General features: G+C 35.8%; 1 protein-coding gene across 2 annotated transcripts in view; it reads left to right on the forward strand.

Moving 5' to 3' along the window:
• Positions 1-15,959, forward strand: part of HECTD2 (HECT domain E3 ubiquitin protein ligase 2) — a 97,463-nt gene that overhangs the window by 37,664 nt on the left and 43,840 nt on the right. For both annotated transcript variants that reach the window (XM_074382569.1, XM_010333287.3), the window contains exons 3-5: positions 6,381-6,519; positions 7,225-7,327; positions 8,057-8,146. In XM_074382569.1, the coding sequence (XP_074238670.1) occupies positions 6,434-6,519; positions 7,225-7,327; positions 8,057-8,146 (279 nt within the window). In that variant the 5' untranslated portion in view covers positions 6,381-6,433. The remainder of the gene's footprint in view (positions 1-6,380; positions 6,520-7,224; positions 7,328-8,056; positions 8,147-15,959) is intronic.

The raw sequence follows: 15,959 nt of genomic DNA on the forward strand, positions 1-15,959 counted from the left end.
ATTCAAGAAGCTAAACAAACTTCATTCAGAAGAAATCCAAAGAAATCCACAGCAAGAAACATCATAATTAAACCTGTCAAAACTGAAAACCAACAAAAAGATGTTGAAAGCAGCCAGGAAAAATTGACACATTAAAGAGAATGCTGTCGTTTGAGTATTTGTCCCCACCAAAATTCATGTTGAAATGTAATCCCCAGTGTAGCAGTATTGAGAGGTGGGACTTTTAAGAGGTAATTGGGTCATGAGGGCTCTGCTCTTATGAATACATTAATTCATTCATGCGTTCATGGAATCTGGGTTATCATGGGAATAAGACTTGGCTTTATAAAAAGAGGAAGAGAGCTATGAGCTAGCACACTCAGCCCCCTCACCATGTGATGCCCTGCATCACCTCAGGACTCTGCAGAGTCCCTATTAGCAAAAAGGCCCCCACCAGAGGCAGCCCCTCAAAAAGCAATTTAAATAACGGATTTCTCTTCAGTATCTATAGAGGCTACCAGAAGGATATGCTACTGGATTTTTCAAATGCTAAAAGGACTATCAATGCAGAATCCTACACCTGATGTAAATGTTTTTCAGAAATGAAGGGAAGGGCAATCAAGATATTTTCAAATGAAGGAAAACTAAGAATTTGTTGTCATTAGATTTACTCTAAAAGAATAAAGAAGTTCTGTAAACAGAAAGGAAACAAAAAAAGGAACCTTGAAATATCAGGAAAGACGAAAGAAAGCAATGAACAAAAGTATGGATAAATACAGTAGACTTTCCTTCTCCTCTATTGTTTTCTAAATTATATTTGGTAGTTGAAACAAAAATTGTAACACTGGCGTGGTTCTAAATGTATGTAAAGGAAATACTTAATGAAAATTATGACTGAGCGCAGCAACTTACACCTGTAATCCCAGTGCTTTGGGAGGTCAAGACAGGAGGATGGCTTGAGGACAAGAGTTTGAGACCAGCCTGGGGGAACATAGCGAGACTCTGTCTCTACAAAAAATTTAAAATTAGACATGTTGGTGCATGCCTGTAGTCCGAGCTACTCAGAAGGCTGACATGGGAAGATCACTTGAGTCCAGGCATTTGAGGCTGCAGTTAGCTGTGGTCACACCACCACACCCAATCCTGAGTGAAAGAGCAAGACCTTGTCACACACACAAAAAGAAAATTATAAACAGGGGTAGGCAAAGGAGGGTAGGATTTCTATACTTCATTCCAACTAGTAAAATGATATGAGTAGCCTATGATAAATTATATATCTATAAGGTAATAGCTAGAGAAACCTCTCAGAAACACTATATATAAATCAAAAGAGAATTCTGAAACATTTTTAACATGCAAAGGCCATAAAAATAACAGAAATGATAAACAGAGAGAAAAGAAAAGAAAATCACAGATTTAAGATCTACCTTATCAAAAATTACATTAAATGTAAATAGTCTAAATGAAAGATACTGTCAGAGTAAACAAAAAATATGACCCAACTGTATTCTATTTATAATAAATTCACTTCAAATGTAACAGTATAAGCAGGTTGGAAGCAAATGGATAGAGGAAGAAATATGCAAACATCAATCAAAGGAAACAAATTATATTAGTATCAGATAAAGTGGGCTTAGAACAAATTAAATTCATGGAGACAGATGAGGAACATTATGTAATGATATAAGGGATAATCACCCAAAATATATAGTGATTTCAAATGCATACACATCAGACAGCAGAGATGTAAAAGATGCGGAGAAAATACCTTTGAAAGCAGAAACAGAAAAATCCACAAATAGGTATTGAAGTCTCCAACTCTAAGTATATATTTGATGAAACTAGATAGAAAATCAACAAGTACGTAAAAGAACTCAGTGCCACTATCAACCAACGGGATCTAATCCACATTTATAGCACGCTCTACCCAACAGAATACACATGGCATTTCAAGTGCCAATGGGACTGATTATATTCTGGGCCGTAAAACAACTCTGAAATTTTAAAGAGTTGAGATAATGCAAAGTATGTTTTCTGACTGTAATCATATTAGAAATCAGTAACAAAATAACAAGAGCATCTCCAAAATTCTTGGAAATTCAAATTAATTTCAAAGGTGAAGTCTCAAGGGAAATCAAAAAATGGATTGAATGGAATGAAAATAAAAATATAATAAAATATATCAAAATTTTGTGGGATATTGCTATAGCAATGCTGAGAGGGAAATTTATGGCAGTCATGCATATATTGGAAAAGGAGAGAAGTTTCAAAACAAAAATCTAAGCCTTTAGCTCATGGACCTAGGAAAAGAAGAGAAAATCAGCCCAAAGCAAGCAGGAAGGAGGAGATATAAAGATAAAATCAGTCAAACTGAAAACAAACAAAAAAAAAAACTGAGAAAAATCAATAAAACAAAAGAAATGGTTCTTTGTTAAGATCAATAAAATTGACAAACCTCTAGGAAGACTGACAAAAACAGATAGATAATCAGTATCATAAATGAAATAGGAGATATTACAACAGACCCTGTAAACATCAAAAAAGATAAGGAAATACTACAAACAACTCTACACACATAAATTTCAGATGAAATGGACCAATTGCTCAAAAAAACAAAAGCTATTGCAGCTCTAGTTTGAAATAGTTCATTTGAATAGTTCTATAACCACTAAGAAAATTGTTTCTAGTTTTAAAACTTTCAAAAAGGAATATTCACATCCGGATGGTTTCACAGGAGAATTCTACCAAATGCTTTAAGAATTAACACCATTTTTGTACAATCTCTACCACAAAATAGATGAGAAGGGAACACTTTCTATTTTATTTTACAAACTGGTATTACACTTATTACAAAACCAAACAAAGATAGTTTAAAAAAAAATAAAAGAAAGAAAATTACAGATCAGTATTCCTCAGGAATATAGATGGCAGAAATCCTTAACAAAATATTAGCAAATAAAATTTAGCAATATATGAGAAGTTACACATCATGACTGCAAGGTCATTCCAGGCAATTAATGTAATCCACCATACTAACATGCTTGGGAATGATTCCATGCAGTAAAATCATTTGACAAAATCCAACACCTGTTCATGATGAAAAAATTAAAACTCCCAGAAAAATAAGAAAAGAGAATATTTTCCTTTTCTTGATAAACGGCATCTAGAAAAATCCTGCAGTTAACATTTTCTATAATTGTGAAAAGACCAAATGCTTTTACCTTAAGGTCAGGAACAAGGCAAGGATGTCTGCTCTTAGCACTCTTACTCAACATACTAAGAATCAAAGGGAGTACCCTTATATTGATAAAAGCTTACCCTTTTTCTTAATGGCTAGACTTAGTGCTTTCCCTTTAAGAGTGGGAATAATGCAAGTATGTTTGCTCTTACTCTTATTCAACTCAGTGCTGTAAATTCCAGCCAATATAAGAAGGCAAGAAGAATTTTTTTAAATGTAGATTAGAAAATAAGAAATAAGACTGTCCCTGTTTGTAGGTGACATGACTGTCTATGAAAAAAAAAAATCCCGTAAAATCTCCCCCAAAAAAACCTTCCTATAATTAATAAGTGAGTTCAGTAAGGTTGAAGAATACAAGATAAACACAAAATCAGTTCTATTTCTTTATGTTAACAGTGAACACGTGGACACTAAAATAAAAATGTATGTCATTTGTAATGACTTAAAAAGCAAAAGTTTGAAATGTTTGAAATCCAGCAAACATTACAGAATATGTATGCTTAGAATTATACCACGCTGATGAAAGAAATTAAGATGTAAGTAAGTGCAAAGGCATACTGTGTTCATGGATTAGAACACTTATTGTAGTAAAGATGCCAGTTCTCCCCAAATTCATACACAAATTTCATGCAATTCCTGTGAAAATTCCCATAAGTTTTTTGTTTGTTTTTGTTGATATAGATAAGATTGTTTTCATATTTACCTGGAAAGGCAGAAGAACTAGAATGGCTAAAACGGTTCTTTTAGAGAATAGAGTTAAAAGAATCAGTCTACTGATTTTTGTTATATAGCCACAATAATCATACTGAGATACTAGTAGAGGGAGAGATACAAGAATTGGTAGAACCGAATAGAGGTCCCAGAAATAGATCCACACAAATAATCACAGTTGTAATTTGACCAAAGTGCAAACGCAATTCAGTGGAGGAAAACTAGCCTTTTTAATAAATGGTGCCAGAGTGATTGGATATCTATAGACAAAAAATAATGAACATTAACCCAAAACTCACACCTTAATACAAGTATTAAGTTAAAATGTATAATTGACTTAAATGTAAAATGATTGGACTTTTAGAAAAAAAAATAAAACCATAGGTAAAAAATCTTTGGCCTCTAGGGCTGGAAAAGAGTTCTTATGACTTGACACCAAAAATATAATCCATAAAAGAAAAATTTATAGGGGCTGGGCGTGGTGGCTCAAGCCTGTAATCCCAGCACTTTGGGAGGCCGAGGCGGGTGGATCTCGAGGTCAGGAGATCGAGACCATCCTGGTCAACATGGTGAAACCCCGTCTCTACTAAAAATACAAAAAATTAGCTGGGCATGGTGGTGCGTGCAAAGTGGAGGAAAATACATGCAAACTACTTATATATGACAAGGAACAATTATCTAGACTATGTAAGGAACTTTCAGTACTTAACAGCAAAAAAGTAAGTAATCCAGTTAAAACACAGGCAAGGCCGGGCGCGGTGGCTCAAACCTGTAATCCCAGCACTTTGGGAGGCCGAGGCGGGTGGATCTCGAGGTCAGGAGATCGAGACCATCCTGGTCAACATGGTGAAACCCCGTCTCTACTAAAAATACAAAAAATTAGCTGGGCATGGTGGTGCGTGCCTGTAATCCCAGCTACTCAGGAGGCTGAGGCAGGAGAATTGCCTAAACCCAGGAGGCGGTGGTTGCGGTGAGCCAAGATTGCGCCATTGCACTCCAGCCTGGGTAACAAGAATGAAACTCTGTCATTAAAAAAAAAAAAAAAAACACAGGCAAAAGATATAAAGAGACATTTCGCTGAAGAGGATATATGGGTGAAAACTAAGCACATTAAAAGATGTTCAACATGATTAACCATTAGGAAAATGAAAATTAAAATCACAGTCATATTACACAACTATGAAAAATAGTGACAACACCAAATGCTGGTGAGGATATAAAGAAACTGGATCACTAATATATTGCTGGTAGGAATGTAAAATGGTACAGCCACTCTGGAAAACAAGTTTGGCAGTCTGTTAAAAAACTAAACATGTAACTGCCATACATTTACCTCAAAGAAATGAAGACTTGTTTCACCCAATAACCTCTACACAAATGTTTCTAACAGCTTTACTTAAAATAAGCTAAAAACATATGTCCTTCAATGGTTGAATAGTTAAATAAGCCATGGTACACCATATAGTGGACTACTATTAAACAATAAAAAGGAATGAACTATCTGTATATGCAACAACTTGGATGAATCTCCAGAAAATTATGCTGAGTAAAACAAAACCAATATGAAAAGGTTACATAGGTATGATTTCCTTCATATAACATTCCTGAAATGACAAAATTATATAAACAGAATAATCTAATAATGTTTCAAATACTTTTCTGTTTTCAGAAATCAAAATTATAAGACTTATAGAGGACATAAGTGCATATACAGTCATGATGTTTCAGTCAAGGATAGACCACATATATGACAGTGGTCCCCTAGATTATAATACAATATTTTAACCATACCTTTTCTGTGTTTACATATGTTTAAATAAACAAATGCTTATCATTATATTACAGTTACTGTACTTAATAAAGTACAGTAAAATGCTATATAGATATGTAGCCTGGGAGCAATAGGCTATACATTATAGTCTTGGTGTATAGTAGGCTATACCATCTAGGTTTGTGTAAGTACATTGTATGATGTTCACATAGTGACAAAATCACCTACTGGCATGTTTCTCAGAATGTGTTTTCATCGTTAAGCAATGTGTGATTTATAATAATAGTGACTGCATTTAAAAAGCTAATAAACACTAAAAACATTGAGCCTCATTGAAATAATCCCTGAAAGGTGGCTTTTGGGAAGAGAGGAGAAGAAAGAAATGCTAAATTACATTGACAGACAATTTTGAGGGAGAAGGGAAAAAGGGAAGAAGCTCTATATTAACTGTACACATCAATGTAAGATACAGCCTAATATGTGTTGTGAATGAAGTAGGGGAGTGGGCGAATAAGCCCTCCAGTAAGTACCCTTCATGATGGTTGGTTTTTCTTTAATCTCAAAGTGAATGTGATACAAAGTAATTCATTTGTGTTCTGTTCATGTTCAGTTAATCTTGTGTTTTATAATTTGGAAAAGTTTAATGATTCATTATTTTGAATATATTTTTATACTTCACAGTGAGAGACCAACCACCAATTAGCCTTGATGTTAGACAAAAACAGCGTATCTCTATGGATGCATCATCATCTGAAGTGAAGGCCCCAGTCCTTCCAGAATGTATTCTTCCTATCCAGACCAAAACTATGAAAGACTTTCAGTAAGTTTCAACTTACTATGTAAATGTATAGTCATCTGCATGTCAGCACTTTGTATAATTTAATGTCTTTATTTGAGAAATTAATTTAACTTCATGATCATTATAAGGTATTAGCCAAGAGTAGAGATTCAAAAGACTAGATATCTCAGGTTGACAGTGAAAGAAAATAAATGTATGAATAACAGGTAAGGGTTAGATAGGCTGCAGCAAAATAAAGGAAACACTAAGTAAGAGTCTGTGAATCAAAACAGGCAAAAAGAGATAAAAGTGGCAATTAAATAATAGACTTACCATTTTTAAAAATAAGAGTTCATTTATGATGTGACATATACTATAAAAGTTATGTCACCATTCAAAAAAATCCAAATGCATATTTGAGGACTAAGTGGGAATGATAAAGACAGAATGTAAACAAAGTCTCCAGAAGTTTAGCTATGAAGGGAAGGAAAGAGTGATCATTGAAAGAGACTTGTTAAGGATTATCTTTTTAAAAAAATAAATAAATGGGAAAGTTGAAGCTGGATTAGTATCTTATTCCAATTAAGAATTATAAATCCATAAACTATATTAACTAACTGGGACATATTTCTTTTATTTGTTTTCAGTATTTTGTATTGCATGTTTGGTGACACTTATTAAAAAGTAATGCTAATTTATCTGAATATGTCTCTATATAAATATGGTTAATGTATGTTTTCATTTTAGGGAAGATGTAGAAAAAGTTAAGTCATCAGGAGATTGGAAAGCAGTACATGATTTTTATCTAACAACATTTGATTCTTTCCCAGAATTAAATGCTGCATTTAAGGTAATTATACATAAACCACATTTTTCGTTTCACTTTTAGCTTTCAATTTTCCAAAAATGATACAATAAATTTACCTCATTTTCTACTCAGTGTTGATTTAAACACGCATATAGATTGATTTCAGAAATTATACAGTATATACAATTATGTAATATTACAAATATTATATAAGTATATGGGTTTTTTTAGGAGGGTTTTTTGTTTGTTTTGAGACGGAGTCTTATTCTGTTGCCCAGGCTGGAATGCAGTGGCGCAATCTCGGCTCACTGCAGCCTCCACCTCCCAGGATCAAGCAATTCTCATGCCTCAGCCTCCTGAGTATCTGGAATTGCAGGTGCCTACCACCACACTTGGCTAATTTTTCTCTTTGTAGTAGAAATGGGGTTTCACCATGTTGGCCAGGCTGGTCTTGAACTCCTAGTCTCAGGTGATCCTCCCACTTTGGCCTCCCAAAGTGTTCAGATTACAGGTGTAAGCCACTGCATCCAGCCCTTAAATACTGTTTTTACTTGCTCTAATGTTTAACTCCATTGTTTCAGTTTTAAAAAAGAAAGTTATTAAAATAATCTTTGTACATTTCTTTTTATTTTCAGGAGTTTTGTCTAACAGTTCTCTTTAATTATCAGACTAAAAAATGGTAGAAATTATGAAGGAATAGTATGGTTCAAATAATACTAAGAATAGTCTTTAAAATGTTGAATATACTTAAGTCTTAAATTGAATTTGCAGAAAGATGCCACTGCCTCATTTAATACCATTGAAGACTCTGGGATTAATACTAAATTTGTGAATGCTGTATATGATACCTTAATTAATACTGTAAGTATTATAACATGCAAGTAGTATAATTCTTTGTCTCTTCTGTATTTCAAAAGCAGTCACACAAATATTGTAAAAACCACCTTATAACATAATTACCTTAGAAATTCTGATGCAATCTTATAGTAAATGTAGCTGGAATTCTCAGAAAGTTATTTTATTCTTTTATTTTTTAACTATGAATTAAGCAGCAAATGCCTTTATATCCAATCATTTTTAAGAAAGACATGCTAAAGTCATGCTTTACTTACTCAGCAAAAGGAGGTAAGTTATTTAATTACATTAGAATTACATTGAATCTGTAGATCAGTGATTCTTAAACATTAGCCTCCATCAGAATCACAAGAAGGGCTTGTTAAAATACAGAATTTTAGATTCAATAGGTCTTGGGTGAAGCCCAAGAATTTTCATTTGTAACAAGTTCTCAGGATATGTTGATGCTTCTGACCCAGGGACCGCATTTTGAGAACCCTACTGCTGTAGATCAATTTGTGAAAAATTGACATCTTTTCAATCCATAAGCATACTGTATCCCTTTAGATACCTAGGTCTTCTTTAATTTCTCCTGGTAATGTTTTGTCGTTTTCTGGGTTGAAGTGTTACACATTTCTCATTACATTTATTTCTAGGTACTTCATGTTTTTTGATGCTATTATAATTTCATTTTCCAATTGTGACTAATATATGGAACTGCTTTCATATCTTTATCTTTATCTGAATACAGTTGACCCTTGAACAATGTGAGGGTTTGGGGCACTAACCCCCATGCAGTAAAAAAAATCTGTGTATAACTTTTGATTCCCCAGAAACTTGATTACTGATAGCCTATTGTTGACCAGAAGTTTTACTGATAACATAAACAGTTATCATATTTTATATGTTACATATATTATATGCTGTATTCTTACAATAAACTAAGCTAAGGAAAAGGCAGTGTTATTAAGAAAATTATAAGGAAGAGAAAATATATTTATTATCTATTAAGTAGGAGTGGACTGTTATAAGGTCTTGATCCTTACTGAGTAAGCTGAGGAAGAGGAGGGGTTGGTCTTTCTGTCTCAGGTGGCAGAGGTAAAAGAAAATCTGTACATCAGTGGGCTTGCACAATTCAAACCTATATTCAAGAGTAAAGTGACTTTGCTATATTCATCCCTTAATTCTAATAATACACCAGTATTATACAGTCTTGTCATTTGTTAAAAGGAGAGTTTTATCTCCTAATTCTTGTGTCTTATATGGATATATGCATGTATTTGCATTGACTGGGACCTCTTTCACAATTGTGAATAAAAGTAGTAACAGCAGACCTCTTTGTCTTATTTCCAATATGAGTACTTCACTTTTTTTTTTTTTTAGAGATGGGGTTTCACCATATTGGTCAGGCTGGTCTTGAACTCCTGACCTCAGGTGATTCACCTGCTTCCACCTCCCAAAGGCTGGGATTACAGGCGTGAGCCACCATGCCTGGCCCCAAGTACTTTTCTATTAAATATAAACATCCTTTGTCATTAAAGAAATGAAAATAACATTACACATCCATCAAAATTAATAAAATTGTTCAAAAACTCTACCTAATATATTGGCAATATTGTGGAACAGTTGGAACTTTCATTCCTTGATGATGTAAGTATAAATTGGTACAACCACTTTGGGAAAAATATTTGGCATGATCTAACACTAAGCATATGCATATTCCCTAACCCAATAATTCCATTCCTAAGTATACTTCTCTGAACTTAATTTTTTTTTAAATTTTAATTTCTTTTGAATTTAAGTCATTTTTTGCAAACTAGGAAACAGAATCAACCTAAGGCAATCTAGTCCTCAAGGGATCCAGGCTGAGTCTATGATCTTTAGCAAACAACATCATAATACAAATTTGCTAGCAATAGGGTATAAATTCTCAATAATAACCACTTACCTATCTTTTTAATTAGGAAACAGCCAAAAGTCCAATTCTTAAAGGGATGACATACAGAACATCTTAATCTACAAAGGCCAGAATGACCCAAGTTATCTGCTGAACAAACTATTGGTGAACCAAATCAGAGCTGGCCAAGGATTGGTAAACAGAGAAAGTGTTCACATTTTGAACACTTACTCTGAGCTTAAAAAATTCCTGGTTGCTGTCAGTAAGAAAGCAAATAAAAAATATTGCAGATGGACATATGCTGATACTTTATTTTACCAAGGTCTTCCATTGGAACTTGAAGGTAGAGATAAGTACAAGGTATAAGATAATTATCCCTTATCTCACTATATTGCTCAGGCTGGTCCTGGACTCCTGGCCTCAAGCAGTCCTCCTGCTTGGCCTCCCAAACTGTTAGGATTAGAGGTATCAACCACCGAGACTGGCCAGGAGGGCTTTCTGTAGACAAAAGACTAATGTAGCCATCATTTGTGCTGCAGAGCCTTGAGTATTTCTCTTCCTGTTGGGGATTCTGGTAGCCAGACTAGTACTGGATACTATCATAACATGCTGACACAGCTGCAGTTGGAGCACACACCATTGCTACCTGTGCACCAAGAGCTTGGCCATGGTTGGCATGAGGCCTCATGGCATAACCCACATGACAGCCACTCAGCCTACCCCAGCATGGACCAGTCCTCTCTGAGTTCTTTTGACTTGAAATATTAATATTTTATATACATTAAAACATTGAATCTACAGACATGAGGGGAAAATCCCTAAAGTGAAATACAGACAGAAAATAATTAACCCTAACTATATTTTGAATGAATACTATAACCATATTTTCAAAACCTCGACTGAAAAACTTTTATACATAGTACTTTACGTAATCCTAGATCTTTAACTTTTCTTGGTAGTTTGGGATTTTTTTCCCCCTCAGTGGTATAGACAAATAATTCTGAAATTACATTCTATGTATTGTTGAACTAAACCAATAAGTAAATATATCAATGTTTCTGGGAGTCAGGTTTCCCATTTTAGAAAAGAGAGATACAAATATGGGATGAGGGAGGCTAAAAACAATTCTGGGAATTGAATTCGAGTTGGATGCATTGTAATGATCTCATGGTTTTTAATAGATGTAGATACACGTGTGTGCATGCAAGTGTGTATGTTCTAGTCCTGTGCACTGAAAGGGACTACAGCAATAATGTGCCAGTAGCAATGTAGCAATAAGTACTTCACTGTACTTATCTTGGTTTCTAAATACCATTTCACACTAAAAAATAAAAAATAAAAAAAAAATAGCTCCCTAGAGAAATGGCTAATTCTAAGACCAAGGCAGGGAAAGTACAAAATGAACCTGAAACATCTAGTATCTCACTATTAATTATGATGTTAGTTGTAGGTTTTTTAATAGATGTTCTTTATCAAGTTGAGGAAGTTCACTTCTATTTCTTGTTTGCTGATAATTTTTATCATGAGTGGGTATTGGATTTCATCAGATGCTTCTTTTGCATCTATTGATATGATCACATGATTTTTCTCTTTTAGCTTGTTGATGTGATGAATTACTTTATTTTCAAATGTTGAACTAGATTTGCATAAACTGAAATAAATCCCACTTGGTTGTGTTGTATAATTTTATATATTTTTGGTTCAATTTGCTAATATTTTGTTGAGGATTTTTTGCATCTACGTTTATGAGAGGTATTGGTCTATAATTTTCCTTCCTTGTAATGTCTTTCTCTGGTTTGAGTATTAGGGTAATGCTGGCCTCACCGAATGACTTAGAATTTATTCTCTTTGCTTCTGTTTTCTGGAAGAAATTGTAAAGAATTAGTATCATTTATTTCTTAAATATTTGGTAGAATTTACCATTAAAGCCATCTGACCTGGTGTTTTTTGTTTTAGAAGGTTAACAATTATTGATTTGGTACCTTTAATAGTTGTAGGCTTATTCAGATTACCTGTTTCTCCTTATATTAATTTTGGTAGATGGTGTTTTTCAGTAACATATCTAGGTTATGAAATTTATGACCATAGAGTTAGTCATAATAGTCCTATATTATCCTTTTAATGTCCATAGAATCAGTGTGAGAATGATCTTTCATTTAGTTTCATGTTTTGTCACTTTCTTTTGTGATTAGTGTTGCTAGAGATTTATCACTTTTATTGATCTCTTCAAAAAAATTATAATTTGGTCATGTTGATCTTCTCTATTCCCTTTTTTCAGTTCCATTGACTTCTCTAATTTTTATGATATCTTGTCTTCTGCTTACCTTGGATTTAATTTGCTCTTTTGTTTTAGTTTCCTAAGGCGGGCACTTAAAAGATTAACTTTAGATTTTTTGCTAGTGTATTCATTCAGTGCTATACATTGCCCTCTCAACACTGCTTTTGTTATGTCCCACAAATTTTGATAGATTGTATTTTCATTTGTTTTCCAATGTTAAACATAGACTTACCATATGATCCCACACTTAAACTCATACATATTTACCCAAATGAGTTAAAAATTTATGTTCACTCAAAAACCTGCACACAAATGGTTATAGCAGCCTTATTAATTACCAAAAATGTCCCTCCATAGGTGAAGGGATAAACTGTGGTACATTCCATATCATGGAAATTATTCAGTGATAAGAAGAAATGAGATACCAAATGGGTGTAAAAGACATGGAGAAACATTAAATACATATTGCTAAATGAAGGAAGCTAGTCTTAAAGGCTGTTAAAAAAAACAATAATGGAGATGTGCAGCCAAGATGGCCAACTAGATGCATCCAGGAAGAACATCTGCCACCCAGAGACTGGACATCAGGAAGACTGGCACACTCCAAGCAGATCTTCAGAGAGAAGGCATTGAGATTAGACAGATGGAGGACATAGATGCTGGGCTGAAGGGAGAAGGAGCTGGGAAACCTGGGTGGGGCTACCAAGTACTGGAACTTATTAACGACCCCCAGCAATTCCTGTGGAAAGGGTGAGTTGAACAGTCAAGAAGCAGCCTGCTCTTGCCACTGACCTTCAGAATCCTGGCAACAGGAGAGTGCATGACCCCCATGGACACTTGAGCTAGCAGGAGAGTTGCTTACACAGGTGGTAGGGACAGGACTCCAGCCTGTGTGGAGCCCAGATGGTTTGGTATGGGAACATCTGCAGTGGAGCATGGCCAGGGATGCCCATCTCTCAAGACCCACCATTCTCCTCTAGGAGACTTTACCCTTGAGATGACTGTCAGACCTGGACAGAGTAGGGTGGCCTAACCAATCTGAGTGTTTCTCTGACTGCTGGCCTCTCCCAGGCCCCCAGCCTGGCCACACTCACTTGCAGTGCACCCTCAATGCCTAACCAGGTTACTTCCTGGGGCACAGGTCCTTCACCAGCAGACCACTCCTGACTGTCATAGAGTCCAGCAGAGTGGCCACCACCAACACACACCACCCTACCTGCAACCTTCCCCCATCACCACCTCCCCTGCACTGCTTTGCCAGCGTGAATTTGTCCACAGTCACCTTCCCACCAATTTTCCAAGGTTTGTGGGTGAGTGGACCTCACTTTTCCCCACTGCATCAGTAGGTGTGTGCACCCTACCATGCTACTGCTGCATGAGTACACACTGCTTCCCTCATTGGCATGCAGGCACCCAATCATGCCACAATTGCTGCTGTAAATGTGCACACGGACACTAGCAACTCAAACCCCCCTCCACTCCCATGCTGCCACCACTGCTAGTACAAATGCATGTGCACAGAGGCCAGCATCCTTGCCCGCACCAGCACCCCACACATACTGTACCACTACTGCAGCCAGCTCAAGAGCATGCAGCAATGCCACAAGCCTGCCCCAGCTGATGTGTATGCATCCCACCACACAGCTCTGAGTGGCTGCTGGCACATGCAAGCAAGCACAGATCCAACCACCCCAATGAGGTGTTTTTTTCTGGCACCACCTATCAGAGTTATTGTCAGTGGACCAAGAAGACCTCAGCCCTTTTGGCACAATAGGTTCCTAACCTTGAAGGGCCAGAGAACAAAGCCAAGGGCTCAGTGTATACAGCCCAGGAGTGCTAAGCTGAGCCTTGGCCCACTAAAATTTTCCAGAAACAAAGCCATTCAACTGAACCCTCTTTATAGCACAATCAAACCCACAAGTGCATCAAAGAAAATACAAGCAAAAAAAAAAAAATCCCATTCAAAGGATAACAACTGCAGAAACTGAAGGAATGTCAGCTCACTCAGATGAGAGAGAAGCAGCACAAGAACTCTGGCAAATCAGAAAGCCAGTATCTTCTCACCTCCTAATGACTGCACTAGTTCCCCAGCATTGGGTCTTAACCAGGCTGAAATGACAGAAATAGAATTCAGAATATGGATAGGAACAAAGATCATTAAGATTCAGGAGAAAGTAGAAGCCCAATATAAGGAATCTAAAGGATACAATAAAATGATACAGTAGATAAAAGATGAAATAGCTGTTTTAAAAAGGACCAAACTGATCTGACAGAGCTGAAAAACTCACTTCACAAATTTTTCCCCATCTCTACAAAAAAAGTTTTTAAAAGTTTACTGGGTGTGGTGGTACATGCTTATAGTTCCAGGTACTTGGGAGGCTATAGTGGGAGGATCGCTTAAGCCCAGGAGTTCAAAACTGCAGTGGGCTATGATTGTGCAACCGCACTGCAGCCTGAACAACAGAGTTAGACACTATCTCAAAAAAAAAAAAAAAAAAATAGAATGCAGTTGCAAACATTAATAACAGAATTGACCAAGCTAAAGAAGGACTAACAAAGCCTCCAAGAAATATGGGATTATGTAAAGAAACCAAATCTGCAACTCACTGACATCTTGGAAAGAGAGGAAGAGAAAGCAAGTCATTTAGAAAACTTACTTGTATATCATCCATGAAAATTTCCTCAACTTCACTAAAGAGGCCAACATTCAAATTCAGGATATTCAGAGAACTCCTGCAATATACAAGATGACCATCCCTAAGACACACAGTCCTCAGATTCTCCAAAGTCAAAATGAATGAAAAAATGTTAAAGGCAATTAGAGAGAAGGAGCAGATCACCTCCAGTGGGAATCCTATCAGGCTAACAGCAGACCTTCGAGCAGAGACCGTAAAATACAGAAGAGATTGGGAGCCTATATTCAGCATTATTAACAAAAAGATATTCCAACCAAGAATTTCATATACAGCCAAACTAAGCTTCATAATTGAAGGAGAAGTAAGATACTTTTCTGATAAGTAAATGCTAAAGGAATTCGTTACCACCAAACCTGCCTTACAAGAGATCCTTAAGGGAGTGCTAAATATGGAAAGGAAAGACTGTTACCAGCCACTACAAAAACATACTTAAGCACATAAACCATTGACACTGTAAAGCAACCACACAACAAATTCTGTATAATAACCAGCTTAACAACATGATTACAGGAATATAAAAAGACTAATGCCCACATAAAGGCACAGAGTGGCAAATTGGATAAAGAAGAAAGACCAAACTATATGCTATCTTCAAGAGATCCATCTCACATACAGTGACTTCCATAGGCTCAAAGTAAAGCAATGGAGAAAGCTCTAACAAGAACAACAGAAAAGAAAAAAGAGCAGGGGTTGCTATTGCAATTTCAGACTAAACAGACTTTTTAAACCAACAACTATCAAAAAAGACAAGACCATTACATAATGGTATAGAGTTCAGTTCAGCAAAAAGACTTAAGTATCCCAAATATATATGTACCTAATACAGGAGCACCTAGATTTACAAAGGAAGTTCTATAGAGATCTACAAGGAGACTTAGGTAACCACACAATAATAGTGGGAGACTTCAACACCCCACCAACAGTACTAGATGTTTGAGGGACAATCTAACAAAGATACATGGGACCCTG

The sequence above is a fragment of the Saimiri boliviensis genome, chromosome 12, assembly GCF_048565385.1.
Source record: "Saimiri boliviensis isolate mSaiBol1 chromosome 12, mSaiBol1.pri, whole genome shotgun sequence".
Classification (NCBI taxonomy): domain Eukaryota; kingdom Metazoa; phylum Chordata; class Mammalia; order Primates; family Cebidae; genus Saimiri; species Saimiri boliviensis.